This window comes from Saimiri boliviensis, chromosome 14 (genome assembly GCF_048565385.1).
Source record: "Saimiri boliviensis isolate mSaiBol1 chromosome 14, mSaiBol1.pri, whole genome shotgun sequence".
NCBI classification, from domain to species: Eukaryota; Metazoa; Chordata; class Mammalia; order Primates; family Cebidae; genus Saimiri; species Saimiri boliviensis.
In genome coordinates, this window is record NC_133462.1 from 8,481,548 (window position 1) to 8,504,230 (window position 22,683).

Sequence of the window (22,683 nt, forward strand, 5' to 3'; positions counted from 1 at the left end):
GGAAGCGGGCGGAGCGGAGCGGGTAACACCGGCGCTCCTTTCCGGTGTCCGCGCACAGTTGAAGAAGCGACCAAGGAACTGAGAGTCGTTCTTGAGGTGAGTTCGAGACGGTGTAGGAAGAGTGTTGCTGGGATCGCTTTCCTGCGGGCTAGAGGTCTCGGGTCTTGAGGGAGACCTGGGCAAGATTTTGGATTCCTGACTCCCTGTCGATCATTATTAACAGAGCCGTACGAGCGCCCCAAGTTTGAAGCTGAACTAGACTCTCCTGGAGGGGGGCCAACCGTCCATCGGTCAGTTCTCCCTCTCCCTCACTCTCACTATAAACTCAGCTAAGTGGTAGCTAGCATCGGCCAGTTCTCCCGAGAGTTACAGTTCCGCTGTAGATGGCTATTTGCTGGCGGTCCCAAGGGAAGGAGTGGACTGGGATTGCTGGGGGTCTCAGGAGTGGGACTTCAGGGAAGAGAACTCCTTTTCTGGTCTCAGTTTCCCGGACTGTGGTGGGACGGCGGGCGATACTAGATTGTCCAGTTGTCCATCGCCACCTTCTTTTCACCTGACAGCCCCTTCCCTCTCGGGGTGGGTACAGGGCTTCACGTTTTCCTGCGTGGAGCTTCGGGGTCCGGCAGTCATAGATTCACATTCTGATTGTGCTGCTAATTCTGTGAACTTGGGGCTTGAGGGGGCCTTGAGGCAGTTGGATGGTAATGATGTTTTCTTATGAAGATGTTCAAACTTACATGAAAGTGAGAGAAGAAATAGGAATTCCTGTCACCCAAATCTACCAATTATTATTTTGGCCATACTTGCTGTTTTTTTTTTTTTTTTTTTTTGGAGAGGGAATCTCGCTCTGTCGCCTAGGCTGGAGTGCAGTGGCACGATCTCGGTTCACTGCACCTGGTTCTGCCTCCCTGGTTCAAGTGATTCTCCTGCCTCAGCCTCCCGAGAAGCTGGGACTACACGTGCACACCACCACGCCCAGCTAATTTTTGTATTTTTTAGTAGAGACGGGGTTTCACCATGTTAGCCAGGATGGTCTCAATCTCCTGACCTCCTGATCCACCCGCCTCGGCCTCCCAAAGTGCTGGGATTACAGATGTGAGCCACCGCACCTGGTTTATTTTTATTTTTATTTTATTTTATTTTATTTATTTATTTATTTATTTTTGAGACGGAGTTTCACTCTTGTTACCCAGGCTGGAGTGCAATGGTGCGATCTCGGCTCACCGCAACCTCCGCCTCCTGGGTTCAGGCAATTCTCCTGCCTCAGCCTCCTGAGTAGCTGGGATTACAGGCACGCGCCACCATGTCCAGCTAATTTTTCGTATTTTTAGTAGAGACGGGATTTCACCATGTTGACCAGGATGGTCTCGATCTCTCGACCTCGTGATCCACCCGCCTCGGCCTCCCAAAGTGCTGGGATTACAAGCTTGAGCCACCGCGCCCGGCCTTTTTTTTGTATTTTTGGTAGAGACGGGGTTTCACCATGTTGACCAGGATGGTCTCGATCTCTTGACCTCATGATCCACCACTTCGGCCTCCCAAAGTGCTGGGATTACAGGCTTGAGCTACTGCGCCTGGCTGTATTTTTATTTTTTAACTTAAAAGAGATTAAAACAGGCCGGGTGATTAAATTTCTTGATTAAATTTGATTAAATTTAATTGATTAAATTAAATTTGATTAAATTTCTAAGTTAAGCTAGGCGTGGTGGCTCATGCCTATAATCACAGCACTTTGGGAGGCCAAGGCGGGTGGCTTACCTGAGGTCAGGAGTTCGAGACCAGCCTGACCAAAATGGAGAAACCCCGTCCCTACTAAAAGTTCAAAATGAGCTGGGTGTGGTGGTGCATGCCTGTAATCCCAGCTACTTGGGAGGCTGAGGTAGGAGAACTGCTTGAACTGGGACCCGGGAGGCAGAGGTTGCAGTAAACCGAGATCGCGTCACTGCACTCCAGCCTGGGCTACAGAGTGAGACTCTATCTCAAGAAAAAAGAACTGTTCCCCCTTCCACTCCAGTTTGTTTTTTTCTTGGTGAAATTAATTCAGTGAAGAAACTTGAGTCTAGTTCTGTTGATCATCCCACCATCTGAATTTGTCTGTTTGCTTTTTTTGTGGTCTTATTTTACTTGTTTCTGTCTCTTTGTTTTTAACTATTTAAAAATAGAGATAAGGTCTTGCTATATTACCCAAACTGGTCTCAAACTCCTGGGCTTAAATGATCCTCCTGCCTTGGCCTCCCAAAGTGTTGTGCAAAGATTACGGATTTGAGCCATTGAACCTGGCCTCATTTTACTTGTTTCTTCATGCCAGGGATCAGCTAACTACATTCTGCCACCAAACCCAAATCCTGCCAGCTACCTGTTTTAAAAATCAGCATTGGCCAGGAGCAGTGGCTTACACCTGTAATCCCAGCACTTGGGGAGGTGGAGGCAGGTGGATCGCCTGAGGTCAGGAGTTAGAGACGAGGCTGTTCTCCAACTCCTGACCTTGAAGTCCTGACCTCAGGTGATCCACCTGCCTTGGCCTCCCAAACTGCTGGGATTACAGACATGAACCACTGCGCCTGGCCTTTATTTTCTTTGAGACTGGGCCTCCCTGTGTTGCCCAGGCTGGAGTGCAGTGGTTTGATCATGGCTCACTACAGCCTCAACCTCCTGGGCTCAAGTGATCCTCCTGCCTTGGCCTCCCAGAGTACTAGAATTACAGGTGTGAGTCATCAGCACCAGCCAGCCACTTTATTCGCTGAACATTATTCATGGCTGAATAATGTTCCTTTGCCCAGGATATACTTATTTTGCTTATCTGTTCTTCAGTTGAGGTACCTTTGTGTTGTTTCCACTTTTTTTGTTTGTTTGTTTTGTTTTTGAGATGGAGTTTTGCTCTTGTTGCTGAGGCTGGAGTGCAGTGGTGGGATCTCGGCTCACTGCAACGTCTACCTCCCGGGTTCAAGCGATTCTCCTGCCTCAGCCTCCCAAGTAGCTGGAATTACAGGCATGTGCCACCACACTCAGCTAATTTTGTATTTTTAGTAGAGATGGGGGCTCTCCATGTTGGTCAGTCTGGTCTTGAACTCCTGACCTTGTGATCTGCCTGCCTTAGCCTCCCAAAGTGCTGGAATTACATGTAGGTAAGAGCCCAAGCACCCGACCAAGCTATCTGACTTTTTAACTGCTACCTGTTTTTGTTCAGCCTACAAACTAAGAATGGCTTTTTTTTTTTTCAAGACGGAGTTTCGCTCTTGGTACCCAGGCTGGAGTGCAATGGCTCGATCTCGGCTCACCGCAACCTCCGCCTCCTGGGTTCAGGCAATTCTCCTGCCTCAGCCTCCTGAGTAGCTGGGATTACAGGCACGCGCCACCATGCCCAGCTAATTTTTTTTTGTATTTTTTTTTTTTTTTTTTTTTTTTGAGACGGAGTTTCGCTCTTGTTACCCAGGCTGGAGTGCAATGGCGCGATCTCGGCTCACCGCAACCTCCGCCTCCTGGGTTCAGGCAATTCTCCTGCCTCAGCCTCCTGAGTAGCTGGGATTATAGGCACGCGCCACCATGCCCAGCTAATTTTTTGTATTTTTAGTAGAGACGGGGTTTCACCATGTTGACCAGGTTGGTCTCGATCTCTCGACCTTGTGATCCACCCGCCTCGGCCTCCCAAAGTGCTGGGATTACAGGCTTGAGCCACCGTGCCCGGCCTTTTTTTTTGTATTTTTAGTAGAGACGGGGTTTCACCATGTTGACCAGGATGGTCTCGATCTCTTGACCTCGTGATCCACCCGCCTCGGCCTCCCAAAGTGCTGGGATTACAGGCCTGAGCCACCGCGCCCCGCAAGAATGGCTTTTAACATTTTTACATAACTGGTAAAAATCAAAAGAATGAACTTGGTGACCTATGACAATTATATGTGATTCTGTGTCACAGTCTATAAATACAGTTTAATTGGAACACAGCCATGCCTATTTGTGTGTCTGTGGCTGCTTTTATGCTCCAGGGGCCGGGTGGAGTATTTACAGGGGCTGTTTGGCCTGCAAAGTTGAAAACAGTTACTCTCTGGCCCTTTTTTGTTATTCCCGCCTATGGAGTCCGGAAATTTAATGTAAAGGCTTGATTAAATTTCAGTTCAGCTGTTGGGTGACTACTTCAGAGCTGGTCCCTTCATTGTTGTATACTGCCTAAGTGTCCGATTTCAGGGGTGGCGAAATTCATCCAAACTTCAGGGAGCATTATGGCCCCAGGTTCGTATGGGCCCAGATTCGTATGGCCCCAGTGTGATTATATTTGGCGGTAGAGCCTTTATGGAAATAATTAAGGTGAATGGGCGGGGCCCTAATCCGATGGATTGATTGGTGTCCTTATAAAAGGAGGAGGCTGGGTACCGTGGCTCATGCTTGTAGTCCCAGCACTTTGGGAGGCCGAGGCAGGTAGATCACCTGAGGTCAGGCATTCGAGACCAGCCTGGCCAATATGGTGAAACCCTGTTTCTACTAAAAATATAAAAAATAGCCTCGGGATTATTATTATCACCCAGCAAAGTAAAAAATTGCTCCCTTAGCCTGTGACCCAGTGGGTCACGCCTTTAATCCCAGTAGTTTGGAAGGCTGAGGCATGAGGATCACTTCAGGTCAGGGGTTTACCAGCCTGGGCAACATAGCGAGCCCTCATCTCTACAAAAAAATTAAATTAAATTAGCTTAGCTATTGGGGAGGCTGAAGTGGGAGGATCACTTGAGCCCAGGAGGTAAAGGCTGCAGTGAGCCGTGATGTCACCACTGCACTCCAGCCTGGGAGACAGAGCGAGACCCTGTCTCTAGAAAAATCAATTCAATTTTAGGCTGGGTACGGTGGCTTATGCCTGTAATCCTAGCACTTTTAGAGGCCTAGGTGGGTGGATCACCTGAGGTCAGGAGTTCAAGACCAGCCTGACAAACATGGAGAAACCCTGTCTCTACTAAAAATACAAAATTAGCCAGGTGTGGTTGCGCATGCCTGTCATCCCAGCTACTCGGGAGGCTCAGGCAGGAGAATCGCTTGGATCCAGGAGGTGGAGGTTGTGGTGAGCCAAGATCACGCCATCACACTCTAGCCAGGGCAACAAGAGCAGAACTCCGTCTCAAAAAAAAAAAAAAAGTTTTAAATGCTCCCACTAGAGCTGTTTCTCTCATTTTGGAGGGAAAATGTCCTTATCTATATAGAAACCTCAGTTCTTGGCCACAAAAGCAAGCAAACTCATCTCTGGGAAAGCAGAGGTGCCTGGAGCCAAATACCGCAGAGGGTCAAGGCAGTTGACAACTAAGAATAGAGTGGTGAATGTGTCCATGAAAAGGTCAACATGACCTTCATGAGTGGCAGTTGGGGGGGCTGGGGAGCGGGTGGCAGGTGAGCGAGGGGAGGCAGCAGGTGCTGGATGCTCACTGAGAAGCTTGTGGGTCAGGGCAAGTCGGAGGAGGAGCCTGGCGGGTAGAAGGGAGCCTGGGTGAAGTTTGATCAAGGTCCCCTTCTGCCAGCAGCCCTGGTGGCCTCGAGGGGCACATTGATCGAGAAGGGGCATGAGGGAGCTGTAGGAAGGTTCTGTATCTCCACAGGGTCGTGATCACAAGGGTATATACATTTGTCAAAACGCATCTAACCTGTAAAGGCTTTGCACTGATTCTGTGTAAATATACTTAAAACCCAAAGAGTGGCTTCTGAGAAAACGCCAGCAGAGGGAGAGAGAGCTCCGTAGCTCCCAGAGGTTTGTGTGTTTCAAGTTGTAAATGGGAAAGGCAAGTTTTTCAAAGCAACCAGAAGGGGGCGATAGAGATGAAGTTGCCGTTCACAGAGGTGGGACCCTTGGTTGTGCTCCCCGTGCCAACTTCTGGATCCTACTTGAGAGCAGAAGACAACGGTTCCTGAATGCAACTAATATGTGTAATGTGGAGCCTTTTGTCTGCAAGTGCTCTTTTTATTTACCTGTTTATTTTTTGAGACAAGTCTCTTTATCACCCAGGCTGGAGTGCATTGGTAGAATCTTGGCTCACTGCAACCTGGGTTCAAGCGATTCTTGTGCCTCAGCCTCCCATGTAGCTGGGATAACAGGTGCACACCACCATGCCTGGCCAATTTTTGTACTTTTGGTAGAGACAGGGTTTCACCATGTCGGCCAGGCTGGTCTCAAACTCCTGACCTCAGGTGATCAGCTTACCTCAGGCGTGAGCCACGGTGCCCAGCCGGCAAGTGTTCTTTGGTTTGTTTGTTTGTTTGTTTGAAATGGGAGTCTTGCTCTGTCTCCAGGCTGGAGTGCAGTGGCGTGATCTTGGCTCCCTGCAACCTCAGCCTCCCAGGTTCAGGCAATTCTCCTGCCTCAGCCTCCCGAGTAACTGGGACTACAGCCTCGCGCCACCACGCTCAGCTAATTTTTGTATTTTTAGTACCAGGTGGGGTTTTACCATGTTGGCCAGGATGGTCTCGATCTCTTGACCTTGTGATCTGCCTGCCTGGGCTTCCCGAAGTGCTGGAATTACAGGCATGAGCCACAGCGCCCAGCCCAAGTGTTCTTTAAAATGTATCATTGTATGCACCTGTAGATTTCCTGTGCCTACATGGTATTGAGGTCTCAAGCATTATGATTTTTTTTTTTTTTTTTTTTTTTTTGAGACGGAGTTTCACTCTTGTTACCCAGGCTGGAGTGCAATGGCACGATCTTGGCTCACCACAACCTCCGCCTCCTGGGTTCAAGCAATTCTCCTGCCTCAGCCCCCTGAGTAGCTGGGATTACAGGCATGTCCCACCATACCCAGCTAATTTTTTGTATTTTTAGTAGAGACAGGGTTTCACCATGTTGACCAGGATGGTCTCGATCTCTTGACCTCGTGATCCACCCGCCTCGGCCTCCCAAAGTGCTGGGATTACAGGCTTGAGCCACCGCGCCCGGCCTCAAGCATTATGATTTAAAGATCCTCACATGATGCTAGTCTGTTGCATCTGAGGGCTGTCAGTCACCACGTTTTAGTACATTCAGCAGCCTTTGAGTCTTCTCTAGGATAAATAACACCACTGTGAAAATCCTGGCCCATGCTCCAAGCAGATCTCTCTGGGAATGACTTTGGGGCACATGTACCCCAGTGCAGAATCACGTACACCTATATACACCTCCTTGCCAAAGTACTGCCAGCCTGTGTTCCAGGGTAGCTGACACTGTCCACGTCCCCAGTGTCATTGTCTAACAGTTCCTGTGATCCCCATAGGGCCACCAAGCTTTGATCTTACCCATCTTTCAAAATTTGTCTGGCTAGCCTGTTGATAGGTATAAACTATTACTGTAGATTTCATTAGAATATTTCATTTCAGCATCTCTCCATATGTGTGTTGGGCTTTTGAGTTTCTTCTGCCTCTCCTTTTTTTTTTTTTTTTTTTTTTGAGATGGAATTTCGCTCTTGTTACCCAGGCTGGAGTGCAATGGCGCTATCTCTGCTCACCGCAACCTCCGCCTCCTGGGTTCAGGCAATTCTCCTGCCTCAGCCTCCTGAGTAGCTGGGATTACAGGCACGCGCCACCATGCCCAGCTAATTTTTTGTATTTTTAGTAGAGACGGGGTTTCACCATGTTGACCAGGATGATTTCGATCTCTTGACCTCATGATCCACCCGCCTCGGCCTCCCAAAGTGCTGGGATTACAGGCTTGAGCCACCGCGCCCGGCTTTCTTCTGCCTCTTCATAGCTTTTGCTTATTAAGTAATTTTGTCACCCAGTCTCTAGGGCAGTGGAACAATCTCAACTCACTGCAGCCTCAACCTCCTCAGGCTCAGGCAATCCTCTAACCTCAGCCTCCTGAATAGCTGGGACTATAGGCATGTGCCACCACACCTGGCTAAGTAAGTTCTGTAGTTTTTGTAGAAATGGGGTTTTGCCATGTTGCCCAAGCTGGTGTCCATCTTCTGAGCTCAGGCGATCCGCCTGTCTTGGGCTCCCAAAGTGACAGGATTACAGACATGAGCCACCAAGGCTGAGGCAGGAGAACTGCTTGAACCTGGGAGGCGGAGGTTGCAGTGAGCCAAGATTGCACCACTGCACTCCAGCCTGGCGACAGAGCGAGTCTCCATCTCAAAAAAATTTTTTTTTATTTGTAGAGATGGCGTCTAGCTATATTGCTTAGGCTGGTCTTGAACTCCCAGCCTTAAGCAATGTTCCTGCCTTGGCCTCGCAAAGGGTTGAGATTACAGGCATGAGCTACGGCACCCACCCTCTTTTACTCATCTTTCTATTGGAGTGGCTGCTACTTTCTTCTTGATTTGCTGGAGTTTCGTGTACCATCAGTTCTGTTATAACGCTTATTTGAAAATGTGAATTTATCGCAATGCAATTGATATATTAGGGCACAATTTGAGCATAACGCCAATTTCATATTTGCTTACACACATCCAAGGTGAATCCAGGAAACTGCACTCTGCTGTAAGTGTGTGTGTAGGAATACACAAAGCACACATACGCGCGGCACTCCTAACAAATAATATCACCACAGTTCCCCGGGCGTTAGAGCCACACCCATCCACATCTGGTACTAGGACTTTCCATCAGATCTCAGATAACCCTCCTTCCACCACATCACAGTAATTCACACGGTGCTCCCTCCACCCCACACCCATTGCCACAACAAACTTCAAGTCTTTGTCAAGGTCACATGCCATCTTTTTTGGAGTATGTTGGTATGTCTTAACCACTTCACCCGTGTGAAACTGTCCTCTCCTTTTGTATTTTGTTCTAGTCTCTTTCTTTAAGCATCACTGATAAAGTTTATAGGACTCTGACACCATCCTGTTGTCTCAGTAAACCCTGTGGTTTTGACTGCAGGGCTTTGCCTATTGCTGTGATTTCTGTGAACGCATGCATTATAGTAGAACTGACCATTTTAGATGCTAGTTGTTGGCCTGGCGCGGTGGCTCGTGTCTGTAATCCCAGCACTTTGGGAGGCCGAGGCAGGCGGATCACCTGAGGTCAGGAGTTCGAGACCAGCCTGGCCAACATGGTGAAACTTCATCTGTACTAAAAAAAAAAAAAAAAAAAAAAGTACAAAAAAATTAGCCGGGTGTGGTGGTACATGCCTGTAATCCCAGCTACTCAGGAGGCCGAGTCAGGAGAATTGCTTCAACCTGGGAGGTGAGGTTGTAGTGAGCTGAAATCATGCCATTGTACTCCAGCTTGGGCAACAGAGCAAGACTCCGTCTCAAAAAAAAAATTTTTTTTTTTTAAGATGGGGTTTCACCATGTTGGCCAGGCTGGTCTTGAAATCCTGACATCAGGTGATCCACCCACCTCGGCCTCCCAAAGTGCTAGGATTACAGGTGTGAGCCACTGCGCCCGGCCAAAAAAAAAAATTTTTTTAAAGGCTGGTCAAGTGAAGCAGTGGAAGTGGAGAAGTAACAAATCTGTAACTGGTTGTGATGGATTAGGGCAGGCGTCCCCAAACTTTTTACACAGGGGGCCAGTTCACTGTCCCTCAGACTGTCGGAGGGCTGCCACATACGTGCTCCTCTCACTGACCACCAATGAATGAGGTGCCCCTTCCTGAAGTACGGCGGGGGGCCGGATAAATGGCCTCAGGGGGCCGCATGCAGCCCGCGGGCCGTAGTTTGGGGACGCCTGGATTAGGGGTAAACACCACTGCACTCAGCCCAGCCTCTAGCCATGTTTTAAATGCACATACCCTTTGAGCCAGTGATTCCACTTTTAAAATTTATCTTAAAAGCAGGGTTGTGTGCAGCGGCTCACACCTGTCATCCTAGCACTTTGGGAGGCCAAAGCAGGAGGAACCCTTGAGTCCGGGAGTTCAAAACCAACCTGGACAACACAGCAGGACTCCGTCTGGGTAAAAAATTAGCTGGGCATGGTGGTGCATGCCTGCATTCCCAGCTACTTGGGAGGCTATGGTGGGAAGATCACTTGAGCCCAGGAGTTTGAGGCTGCAGTGAGCTCTGACTGTACCACTGCACTCAGCCTGGGTGGCAGAGTGAGACCCTGTCTTAAAAGAAAGAAAGAAAAAAATTATCTGAAAAACATCCTTGCACACATGCTGGACATTGGGTACCAAGGTGCTTTGTTGTCATAACGGACAAGGATTTGACTTACTTCCGTCCCTCCCTCCTTCCTCCTCCCTCCCTCTTTTTTTCTCTCTCTTTCTTCCTCTAACCCCCGGGGAACTGTGGTGACATCCTTGTCCACATGACAAAGCAGGTTGGTATCCAATGTTCAGCATGCATGCCTGTCACAGGCATCAAATCCAAGGCTTGCGTCCATGCAGGGGTGAATCTGTAGCAACATACAGACCGAGGACATATCTGCCGGACTGATGGGAAATGATTGCTAAGAAGGGCTGGGGTTTCCTCACCATTATTTTTTTTTTTTCTTTTTTGAGACGGAGTCTCGCTCTGTTGCCAGGCTGGAGTGCAGTGGGGCGATCTCAGCTCACTGCAACCTCTGCTTCCCAGGTCCAAACAGTTCTCCTGCCTTAGCCTCCTGAGTAGCTGGGATTGCAGGCACGCATCACCACACCAGGCTAATTTTTGTATTTTTAGTAGAGACAGGGTTTCACCATGTTGGTCAGGCTGGTCTGGAACTCCTGACCTTGTGATCTGCCCACCTTGGCCTCCCAAAGTGCTAGGATTACAGGCATGAGCCACCGTGCCTGGCCTTCATTTCTTTTTTGCTTTATTTTCCTTCCTTCCTTCCCTCCTTCCCTCTCTCTCTCCTTCTTCCTCCCTCCCTCCTTTCTTTCTTTCTCTCTCTCTCTTTTTTCTTTTGAGACAGGGTCTCACTCTATTGCTTAGACTGGAGGGCAGTGGCTCCATCTTGGCTCACTGCAGCTTTGACCTCCCAGGCTCAAGCCATCCTCTTGCCTCAGCCTCCTGAGTAGCTGGGATTACAGGTGTGCACCACTATACCCAGCTCATTTATGTATTTTTTTTGTATGTGTGGAGACAGGGGTCTCACTATCTTGCCCAGGCTGGTCTTGAACTCCTGAGCTCAAGTGATCTGCCAGCTTTGGACTCCCAAAGTGCTGAGATTACAGGCATGCACCATAGTGCCCAGCCAATTTGTTTTTATAAAACATGTACAGAGGGCCGGGCGCGGTGGCTCAAGCCTGTAATCCCAGCACTTTGGGAGGCCGAGGTGGGTGGATCACGAGGTCAAGAGATCGAGACCATCCTGGTCAACACGGTGAAACCCCGTCTCTACTAAAAATACAAAAAATTAGCTGGGCATGGTGGTGCGTGCCTGTAATCCCAGCTACTCAGGAGGCTGAGGCAGGAGAATTGCTTGAACCCAGGAGGCGGAGGTTGCGGTGAGCCGAGATCGCGCCATTGCACTCCCGCCTGGGTAACAAGAGCGAAACTCCGTCTCAAAAAAAAAAAAAAAAAAAAAAAAAAACATGTACAGAGAAGTACAGAAAGCACAACTGTCTAACCCAGTGAGTTTCAGAGCAAACGCACCCACGTAACCAGTACCCAGATCAAGAAACATTCCCAGCCTCAGAGGCTGCCTGTGCCCCTCCCAGTCACCCCACCTTCCGCCTCCCAAAGGCACCTTTTTTTTTTTTTTCTGAGACAGGGTCTCACTCTGACTCCCAGACTGGAGTGCAATGGCCCAATCATGGGCTCAGGTGGTCCACCTCAGACTCGCAAGTAGCTGTGACTACAGGCATGCACCACCATGCCCAGCTAATTTTTCTATTTTTTGTAGAGATAAGGTTTCGCTGTGTTGCCCAAGCTGGTCTCAAACTCCTGGGCTCAAGTGATCCTCCTGCCTTGGCCTCCACAAGTGCTTGTATCACAGAAGTGAGCCTCTACACGCAGACACACATGACATGTAATGCCATAATTACATTACGCGTTTTTGAACTTCACATGGATGGGATCATACAGCAAGCTTCCTTTTGTAGGTCTGGTGTCTCTTGCCCGAATGGTGTCTGTGACGTTCAGTTATACTATGAATACGGTGGTAGGCTGTGGTCGCTCATTGCTAAGTGTTTCCATTATGTGGCTATGGCCCAGTTTCTTTCTCTACTCTGTGCTGACAGGCATTGGGGTGGTTTCCAGTTTATAAGCCATTGTGAACAGGGCAATGTATGTGTCTGCCCTTCTGTTAGGTGTATACGTGGGAGAACTGCTGGCTCATAGGACTGGCATATGCCTGACTTACTAGATACTGACAATTGTTTTCCAAAGTGGCTGTGCTGGTCCGCACTTCCCCCAGCAGTGCACGAGGGTTCCAGGAGCTCCATGTCCGCGCCTACACCCCTCTGTCTAATTGCAACGCTTGTGGTGGCTGTGGGGAGGTATCTCAGTGAAGTATTTTGTTTTGTTTTTGAGATGGAGTCTCATTCTGTCACCCAGGCTGGAGTGCGTGCAGTGGTACAATCTTGGCTCACTACAACCTCTACCTCCCAGGTTCAAGTAGTTCTCATGCCTCTGCCTCCCCAGTAGCTGGGATTCCAGGTGCTCACTACCATGCCCGCCTAATTTTTTGTATTTTTAGTAGAGACAGGGTTTTACCATGTTGGCCAGGCTGGTCTCAAACTCCTGACCTCAAGTGATCTGCCTGCTTTGGCCTGAGGCAGGAGAATGGCTTGAACCCGGGAGGTGGAGGTTGTAGTGAGCTGAGATCGCACCACTGTACTCCAGCCTGGGTGACAGAGCAAGACTCCGTCTCTTTAAAAAAAAAAAAAAAAAAAAAGCTGCCTCATTCCACAAAGCGGATTAAAGTTGAAAGCATGCTTAATTAAAGCTGCCAGACATAAAAGTACAAACAGTAGCCAGGCATCCTGGCGAGCACCTGTAATACCAGCTAGTCAAGGCTGAGAGGAGAGGATCCCTTCGAGCTTGAGAGGTCAGGGCTGTAGTGACCTGTGATCATACCACTGCACTCCAGCCTGGGCAACAGAGCAAGATCTTGTCTCAAAAAAAATAAAAGGCCGGGTGCGGTGGCTCAAGCCTGTAATCCCAGCACTTTGGGAGGCCGAGGCGGGTGGATCACGAGGTCGAGAGATCGAGACCATCCTGGTCAACATGGTGAAACCCCGTCTCTACTAAAGGTGCAAAAAAAATTAGCTGGGCCTGGTGGCGTGTGCCTGTAATCCCAGCTACTCGGGAGGCTGAGGCAGGAGAATTGCCTGAATCCAGGAGGCGGAGGTTGCGGTGAGCCGAGATCGCGCCATTGCACTCCAGCCTGGGTAACAAGAGCGAAACTCCGTCTCAAAAAAAATAAAAATAAAAATAAAAATAAAAATAAAAAAATAAAATAGGCAACCTAAAAGGACAAATATTGTATGATTCAACTTATAGAAAATGTTCCGAGTGGTTAAGTCTAGACAGAGACAAAATAGCTGAGTGGTCGCCCTGGGCTGGGGTTGGAGAAAGAATTGCTAATGAGCCGCTTTCTTATGGGGGTGATGAAAATGTTCTGGAATTAGAATTGTAAATACACTGAAAACACTTTATTTATTTATTTTGAGACAGTCTTGCTCTGTCTCCCAGGCTGGAGTGCAGTGGCATGATCTCAGCTCACCGCAACCTCTGCCTCCTGGGCTCAAGCAATTCTCGGTGCCTCGGCCTCCCTAGTAGCTGGGATTACAGGCAGGTGCCACCACACCCAGGTAATTTTTGTATTTTTAGTAAAGACCAGGTTTTTTAATTTTTTATTTTTTTATTTTTTTATTTTTGAGACGGAGTTTCGCTCTTGTTACCCAGGCTGGAGTGCCATGGCGCGATCTCGGCTCACCGCAACCTCCGCCTCCTGGGCTCAGGCAATTCTCCTGCCTCAGCTTCCTAAGTAGCTGGGATTACAGGCACGCGCCACCATGCCCAGCTAGTTTTTTGTATTTTTAGTAGAGACGGGGTTTCACCATGTTGACCAGGATGGTCTCGATCTCTCGACCTTGTGATCCACCCGCCTCGGCCTCCCAAAGTGCTGGGATTACAGGCTTGAGCCACCGTGCCCGGCCAAGACCAGGTTTTACCATGTTGGCCAGGCTGGTCTCAAACTCCTGACCTCAAGTGATCCCCCTGCCTCTGCCTCCCAAAGTGCTGAGATTACAGGTAAGCCACCGCACCCAGCCTAAAACCACTTTAATAGTGTGAATTTTACGGCGTGTGAATTGTGTCTCAATAAAGTCATTTAAAAGGCAGGGTTGCACTCACTTGTGGGGAATGATGACCAGAGAGGTATCAAAGTAGGGTGGCAGAATGTTGACAGCTGCTGGACCCCAGGATATGGGTACATAGGGGTTCCTTATACTATTCTGGTTTTGAATGTGTTTGAAAACTTACAGAATAAAAAAGTTTTATTTTTTGAATTGAGCTCCAGTGTTCAGGGGCTTTCTCTTCCTCCTTTACCTGCAGTGGGAGTAGAGGTAGCTCTTCCCCTAGGCACAGAGCTCTACACTGACCTGCTGTCTGATTGGCTGATCTGAGATGCAATCACAGCCACTGTATCCAGTCGCTAGTGGACTGGCAAACACTGAATGGTTCAAGCTGGGCTAAGTGCCCGGTCTTGAGCCAGTCACTGGGCTTGTCCACTCCTTGGCCACAATCGAGCCTGCAGATATGGGAGGGGAAGGGAAGGTGCAGTGGATTCATCAACAGAGGCCCCCTTGGCGTCTTTTTTCCCCCCGCTTCTCCATTAAATGGCACAGCCACCACCCCCGCTATGAAGTAGCGGCTAGAATTGGAATCCTGGTCTCCTGCCCTCTTACCTTCAAAGAGTTTTGTGGTTAAAGGTGCTATTTTAGTATCTAAATGAGTCTAGGTGAGTCTTGAAGGGGGACTCCCTGGAGGAGGCCTGGCGACCACATGCCTTCCCTCTTCTCCACCTCACCCCGTCTCCGCTGTCCCATCGAGGAGGCAGATGAGCTCCGGGGGCTGTAGAGGTCTTCCCTGTGCTGCCTGCCTCAGGTCACCACAATCTTGCAACTGTCCCTTCCTCCCTAGGATGACGCGGCACGGCAAGAACTGCACCGCGGGGGCTGTCTACACCTACCACGAGAAGAAGAAGGACACAGGTGGGGGACTGGGGCGGGGTGCGGGTGTGTCTCGGAGTCACCATTTCCCCTCGCGCCAAGGTTTTGCTACCTCTGTGTCCCTGTCTCTCTCCTGCCCCCAACATACGTGGATGGCCTTGACCATGTAAGCCACAGCCGGGTGATCCCGCGCCCCCATGTGGCCTGGCGCTTTGTTCCCTGCCTTCTGCGCATGAACTCACTCTTCCTAACAGAGCGTCAGGGAGGACCGTGTTGTTACCCCATGTTCCAGAGGAAGAAACTGAGGCCCAAATAGGGACAGGCACTCGAGCTTGGTAACGGCCAGAAGAGTGGAGGGGAGTCAGCAGTCAGCCCCTCCACCGAGCTGCCACTCAGTGACCAGGCCTGTCTGCCTCTCATTTACGCTCCAGGGTGACACCTCCCCGTGGGTTCAGCCTCTGGCCCCAGCACACAGACTCCTGACTGCCTGTTTCTCTCTGTGTCCCCCACCCCACCACTGCGTTGTCTCTCCCGGGCTTTGGAGAGGTGCAGGTCTCCTGTTGCTCTGCCCCTCTATCACTCTGCCCATCTCTGTCCCCAGCGGCCTCAGGCTATGGGACCCAGAACATTCGACTGAGCCGTGATGCTGTGAAGGACTTCGACTGCTGCTGCCTCTCCCTGCAGCCCTGCCACGATCCTGTTGTCACGTGAGCTGGGATCAGGGGTGGGGGGATCCAGGTGGGGAGGGCAAGGGAACCACCAGGAGGAGGCTGTGTGTGTGGGTCTGGCCACCAGCACAGGCAGGGAACCCTGGAGGAGTAATTTATCCTCAGAGCCTCCATGTTCTCACCTAAGACATGGGCATGATCCTAGTGTCTGTCTCGTAGTGTGAACATACGGAAAGGGACATGTTCCTAATGGGGTGCAGGGCTCTTGGAGCATTGCTGAGGCCACCACAGAAGGTCTTCGGGAGCACTTCCCATGACCTGCCTCTGATAGTAGTGCAAAGGCTTAACAGGGGCTGAGTCTAGGCGCTAAATATGTGCTCAGTTAGTGGTATATTTTATAGAAGACACTAATGATTGGGGCCCCCAAGGCCACCTTTAGGTCCTTTTTTTTTTTCTTGAGACGGAGTCTTGCTTTGTCTCCCGGGCTGGAGTGCAGTGTCGCGATCTCGGCTCACTGTAACATCCACCCGCCAGGTTCAAGCAGTTCTCCTGCCTCGGCCTCCTGAGTAGCTAGGATTACAGGTGCCCACCAACACACCTGGCTAATTTTTGTATTTTTAGTAGAGACAGGGTTTCACCGTGTTGGTCAGGCTAGTCTCTCAAATTCCTGACCTCCTGATCCTCCTGCCTCAGCCTCTTTTTTTTTTGGAGACAGAGTCTCACTTTGTTGCCCAGGCTGGAGTGTAATGGTGATATCTTGGCTCACTGATCTGCCAGGCTCAGGTGATCCTCCCACCTCAGCACACCCCCACGGCTCCCCCCCACACACACCCCCCACTAGCTGGGACCACAGGTGTGCACTACCACACCTGGCTTTTTTTGTTTGCTTTTTGTAGCGAGGGGCTCTCGCTTTGTTGCCCAGGCTGGTCTCGAACTCCTGGCTGCAGCAATATGTGGTTCACATTGTTGCTGGGAGAATGAAGCACTTTCCCTGCAACTCTATTGGGAGAAGACAGCTGGAAGCTCAAATCGGGTCTCTACCAGACTCTGCCCCATGCGCCTGTTTCCTTTGCCGATTTTTTTTTTTTTTTTTTTTTTTTTTTGAGACGGAGTTTCGCTCTTGTTACCCAGGCTGGAGTGCAATGGCGTGATCTTGGCTCACCGCAACCTTCGCCTCCTGGGTTCAGGCAATTCTCCTGCCTCAGCCTCCTGAGTAGCTGGGATTACAGGCACGCACCACCATGCCCAGCTGATTTTTTGTATTTTTAGTAGAGACGGGGTTTCACCATGTTGACCAGGTTGGTCTCGATCTCTTGACCTTGTGATCCACCTGCCTTGGCCTCCTAAAGTGCTGGGATTACAGGCGTGAGCCACCACACCCGGCCTCCTTTGCTGATTTTAATCTACATCCTTTCACCATGAGCATAACAGCTTTGCTGAGTTCTGTCAGTTCCAGCAAATGACTGAACCTGGGGCTGATCGTGGTGGCTCCTGCCTAAAATCCCAGCAAGTTGGGAGGCTGAGGCGGGAGGATCACTTTCTTTCTCATTGCACCCTTTCTTTGCAGCCCAGATGGCTACCTGTATGAGCGTGAGGCCATCCTGGAGTACATTCTGCATCAGAAGAAGGAGATCGCCCGGCAGATGAAGGTGACGGAGATGGGGAGAGGGAGGCACAGGCAGGCAGGAGCTTTGGAGTCTGAGCTCACAGGCAGAGCCATTCAGGGCCCTCCACCCTCAGGTCCTTTTTCCCTCTGGGCCTTTGCCCGTGCTGTTCCCTCTCCCTGGCGCGCTGTTCCCCGCCTGCCTAAATCCTCCTCATCAGAGTGTAGCCCAGGTGCTGCCTCCTCTGAGCTCTTGCCAGTCCCTTGGATCTGCCCCAGTCACCTCTTCCCTTGGCACTTGGCATACCTGTAACTCTACATGTGGCTGACTGGCACATGCCCACTTCCCCGCTAGACTGCAGTTCTTCCCACCCTGTGGCCTAGGTTTTTAGTAAAGATGAGCTACACGGGCCGGCGCCGTGGCTCACGCCTGTCATCCCAGCACTTTGGGAGGCTGAAGCGGGTGAATCACCTAAGGTCGGGAGTTTGAGACCGGCCTGACCAACAGGGAGAAACCCTGTCTCTACTAAAAATGAAAATTAGCTGGGTGTGGTGGCGCATGCCTGTAATCCCAGCTACTTGGGAGGCTGAGGCAGGAGAATTGCTTGAGCCCAGGAGACAGAGGTTACCGTGAGCCAAGATCGCGCGCGACAAGAGTGAGACTCCCTTTCAAAGAAACAACAACAAAAAAAGATGTGCTAAAGAATTGACATCCCCTCATTTCATCATCTGTTTCATCATCTGTAAAACGGGCTGACAGGGCCAAATCAGAGGCTGCAGCAGGGCAGCTGGGAGGGGCACACAGGTGAACATTCTCAAGGTGTTTACTGGGAGTCTGGCCTGGCCTTCCATGTGCAAAGCCATTTGATGGGTAGGCGGGGCCCTGTTTACCGCCATGTTTGAGGCACAGTGGGTCTGTCCCCCTGACCTCTACAGGTCACGTCCTTGTTGGGCTCTTTGTCTGGAGCAAGTGGCTCCCCCTGTGCCTGTGTCCCCCCACAACCTGGTGGCCATGTTGGAGGCCCTCCTGCTCATCTGTCACCGTCACCCCTCCTCACTCAGCTGCATGGCTCAGGGTGGTCTCGCACCGCAGCACCAACTGGGCACCTGCTGTGTGCCAGGCAAGGCTGAGCACAGGACATGGCTTCACTCCTCAGGTCCGCACTCATTGCCCGGCGGTAGACGTGGACTCCTCCGCATTCCTTTGTCCCTCCTCAGCAGTTCCCCTGTCCCACACGGGGTCTGGGGCATGCACTGTATAATAAACCTAACTGGCCAGCAGGTGGCATTCATTGAACACTCAGCTGAGTGCCAGGTGAGGCTCTCTGTGCTTTAAACACTCATCCTGTGTAACCCTTCAGTGAGCAGCCCACGTAGGTTGCTATTGTTAGCCCGTTTTACAGATGAGGAAACAGGCCTGTAGAGGTCATGGTGCTCACTCAGGCCACAGAAATGACAGAGATGGGCCTTGAGCCCTGGCACTCTGGGTGTACAGCACAGTAAGGTTCACACCCGCCCAGACAGTCATCACCTCTGACCGCCTCCGTCAGTGTCCCCTGTGTGGGCCTGTTTACCTACCTGTGAAATGGGAAGAAGATACCTTGCAACCCCTCAGGGTGGTCCAAACGCAGCCCCACGGGCAGATGCTCAGCCCACTTTCCCCTCCCGGCAGGCCTATGAGAAGCAGCGCGGCGCTAGGCGGGAGGAGCAGAAGGAGCTTCAGCGAGCGGCCTCTCAGGATCACGTGCGGGGCTTCCTGGAGAAGGAATCGGCCATCGTGAGCCGGCCCCTCAATCCTTTCACAGCCAAGGCCCTCTCGGCCACCAGCCCAGGTGACTCGGAGTGGGCTTGCGGTGGGGTGGGGGGCAGGGAGCCGCGGGCTGGGCATGTGGGGGCAGGGCGGCATCTGAGTCCCTTCCTTCCCCCACAGATGATGCCCAACCCGGGCCCAGCGTGGTTCCCCCAAGTAAGGACAAGGACAGAGTGCTGCCCAGCTTCTGGATCCCGTCGCTGACGCCTGAAGCCAAGGCCACCAAGCTGGAGAAGCCGGTGAGCACCCACGGCAACCCCCGCACCCACTTGTGCCAGAGATCCAGGGCCCCGCAGCGTCCTCCCCTCCCGCACGGGGACCGTGCATCCTCCGCCTGCGCCAGCCTGCCTGCCGAGTCCTCCTCTCTCTGCCCCTGCAGTGCCGCACGGTCACCTGCCCCATGTCGGGGAAGCCCCTGCGCATGTCGGACCTGACGCCCGTGCACTTCACGCCGCTCGACAGCTCGGTGGACCGCGTGGGGCTCATTACACGCAGCGAGCGCTACGTGTGCGCTGTGACCCGCGACAGCCTGAGCAACGCCACCCCCTGCGCTGTGCTGCGGCCCTCGTGAGTCACCTGGGAGGGGAGGGAAGGGACCACCCAGGAACCTGTGGGGCGGGCTGGCCTCGGGGCCAGTCGGCCCCCGGTAAGGCCTGTGATCGAAGTCTCCCGCCCTCTCCCTCACCGCAGTGGGGCTGTGGTCACCCTTGAATGCGTGGAGAAGCTAATTCGGAAGGACATGGTGGACCCTGTGAGTGGAGACAAACTCACCGACCGCGACATCATCGTGCTGCAGCGGGTGAGGGCCCCACCCCTCCCCTGGCCCGAGCTCTCCTAGGCCCCGCCCTTCCTCCTGCTCTCCTAGGCCCCGCCTCCTCCCGACTTTTCCGAAGGCCCCGCCCCTCCCCTGCCTCCAGCCCTCCTAGGCTCCACCTGCGGTCGCCTCGCCCCTGCCCCAACGCCTACTCCTTAGCCAGCAACCAGCTTCACCTTAACCCGCTTAGGGATCCCCACCACCTCCTGGAGCCCCGCCAGTCACCCCCGGGCCGGCCTCCACCTCCCCCTTCTTTCTACCTCCCCCAGGGCGGTACAGGCTTCGCGGGCTCCGGAGTGAAGCTGCAAGCAGAGAAATCGCGGCCGGTGATGCAGGCCTGAGTGCGCACGGGAGACCAAATAAACCAGCTTGGGTGCGCAGAAACGTGGCGGCTTCATTCGCGGCATGGGCTCCCCGGGGACAGGGCAGGCCAGGAAGCCGGCCGCGCAGCCAGCGCTCCGACAGCATACGCTGGAGTTTGAAAGAGCCGGCTAAGCATATTGAACGTGGTCTCACGTCAAGAACAAAATCTAGCCGGGCTCCGTGGTTCACGCCTATAATCCCAGGCACTTTGAGAGGCCGAGGCTGGTAGGTCACTTGAGGTCAGGAGTTCGAGACAAGCCTGGGTAACATGGTGAAACCGTCTCTACTAAAAATACAAAAATTAGCTGGGCGTGGTGGCGCGTGTCTGTAATCTCAGCTACTAGGGAGGGTTAGGCAGGAGAATCTCTTGAATCTGCACTCCAGCCTGGTTAACCAACGACGCTCTGTCTCAATCCATCCATCCATCCCTAGAGTCCTTTGTTAGGGCTCCCGGAGTTATGCCAAGTTTGAAGTACAGAAAATGCCCAGGAGCGTGTCTTCCAGGCTGCCATGTGATTCGACCCGCAAAGGAAATGAAGTTTTGTGAGAAAGCACACCGCACCCTGACTGGGCAAGGCGGTCAGGAGCACCGCCCTGCACCTGTGACTGCTTGAAGGCGAAAGGAAGAGGAAACCGCAGGTGCAAAGGCCCAGAGGCAGCAACGCAGTTTGCAGATTTAAGGAGCAGACGACACGCGGGGGAGACGGGGCAGAGTGGAGACCAGGAACCGGCGCCAGCTGGTGGCGTCAGACTTCACTAGGAATGTAAGGGCTGCCCTTAACGCCTTTGTTTTTAATGACCATCGAATCACAAAAGCAGCAGCTGGGCAGCGTGAAAAACAGCACAGAGACAAAACAATAAAGCGCGCGTGCCTGCCTCACTGAGCGGTGCTGCCTAGGTTTGTCCTTCCGGGTCTCTGTGTGAGCACACACGAGGTTTCAACCAAAGCGAGGCAGAGATACACACGGCGTCCTGTTCGGAGAGCAATCCTTTTCCACCCCAGAGGCTGCAGTGCAGCGGTGCAATCACAGCTCACTGCAGACCCCCAAAGAGCTGTGACACTTCTATTTTGAGACAGAGTCTTGCTCTGTTGCCCAGGCTGGAGTGCAGTGGCGTCATCCTGACTCACTGCAACCTCCAACTCCCAGGCTCAAGCAGTTCTCCTGCCCCCGCCTCCCGAGTAGCGGGGGCCACCTGTGGCCACCACACCTGGCTAATTTTTGTATTTTTAGTAGAGACAGGGTTGTGCCATGTTGGCCAGGCTGGTCTCAACTCCTGACCTCAAGTGATCCACGTGCCTCAGCCTCCCAAAGTGCTGGCGTTACAGGTGGGAGCCACCGTGCCAGGTCCAACAGTGTTCTTAGCTAATACCCAGGTGGGATTCAAAGGACTGGGATGTGGCCAAGGGCCAGGAAGTGTCCCTTAACTGTTGTCTGGCCGAGCCACAGCTCCTACATCCAGCTGCAGGAACAGATTTGCCAGGATGGTGGTTTGTGTCATCCTTGCGCACTGGGGAGCCCCAAAACCTGGTGTTTGCTCCCCCAGGTCCTTCGAGAACATTCTCTTGGTCCCTAAGAATGCTTATGCCCCATTCCTGAGCCCCGCGTCTTTGGCAGCTGCCCAAGGTGCTACAGACGTTTCAAGAGCCCTCGTCCCCTGGGCCTGTCAATCTTCAGGCCCCTTGAGTCCCCGCCACAGCCCGGTGGGAGGGATGCCCATATCCATTTCACAGAACAGGCCACGGGGGCTGACGGCACAACCTGAGCAAAGTCACACGTGCTCGAGGGAGTGACAGAGCCAGGTTCACCCAGGAGCCAGCTGCCTCTGGGACGCCCCCCAGACTCGGTCCTGGACTTCCCCCATCTTTCAGACCCTCCCTCCCCCGAGGCCCACTGGCCTGTCCGCCTCTGCAAGCTCCCACCCCACCGGTCCATACCCAGAGTTCCATGTCATGCCCTTTCCTCCGGCATCCCACGCCCTCGTCCTCTTTCCCAAACCCCTCAACCACCCAAGTCCTTCCAGCGTTCTCTCAGCCCTCTGTGAACCCCGATCTTGTTCACGTGTTGCACAGATCCCCTTCACCCCCGATAACAACTTGAAGGGTTTCTAATCTTGCAACTGTGTTTTCCCAAAGGAACCTAAATCCCACTCTGTTCACAGACCCTTTGCAGGGGGGAGGTCAAGCTCCGGCTCCAGTCTTTTTTTTTCTTTGTTTTGAGTTGGAGTCTCACTCTTGCCAGGCTGGAGCACAGTGGCGTGGCGTGAGCTCAGCTCCTGTCTCGGCCTCTTGAGTAGCTGGGACTACAGCAGCGCCACCATGCCTGGCTCTTTTTTTTTTTTTTTTTTTTTTGTATCTAGTAGAGACCGGGTTTCGCCATGTTGGCTAGGCTGGTCTTGAACTCCTGACCTCAAGTGATCCACCTGCTTTGGCCTCCCAAAGTGCTGGGA

At 52.2% G+C, this 22,683-nt stretch overlaps 1 protein-coding gene across 1 annotated transcript; it reads left to right on the forward strand.

Annotated features, from left to right (window-relative positions):
• The first annotated feature begins 7 nt into the window (after nt 1–7).
• On the forward strand, nt 8–21,119 carry NOSIP (nitric oxide synthase interacting protein). The gene is made up of 9 exons (XM_003940361.4): nt 8–96; nt 14,949–15,019; nt 15,579–15,684; nt 17,213–17,294; nt 18,921–19,080; nt 19,179–19,297; nt 19,438–19,625; nt 19,749–19,857; nt 20,142–21,119. Exons 2-9 carry the CDS (start codon nt 14,950–14,952, stop codon nt 20,211–20,213), a joined length of 906 nt encoding a protein of 301 aa, XP_003940410.1. The 5' UTR covers nt 8–96; nt 14,949; the 3' UTR covers nt 20,214–21,119.
• Nucleotides 21,120–22,683: the final 1,564 nt, after the last annotated feature.

Excerpts from the sequence above, each read along its gene's own strand:
- NOSIP (XM_003940361.4), top strand. The coding sequence starts at position 14,950 with ATGACGCGGCACGGCAAGAACTGCACCGCGGGGGCTGTCTACACCTAC. Across the intron at positions 15,020-15,578 it reads CGAGAAGAAGAAGGACACAG|CGGCCTCAGGCTATGGGACC; the intron begins GTGGGGGACTGG and ends CTCTGTCCCCAG. Across the intron at positions 15,685-17,212 it reads TGCCACGATCCTGTTGTCAC|CCCAGATGGCTACCTGTATG; the intron begins GTGAGCTGGGAT and ends CTTTCTTTGCAG.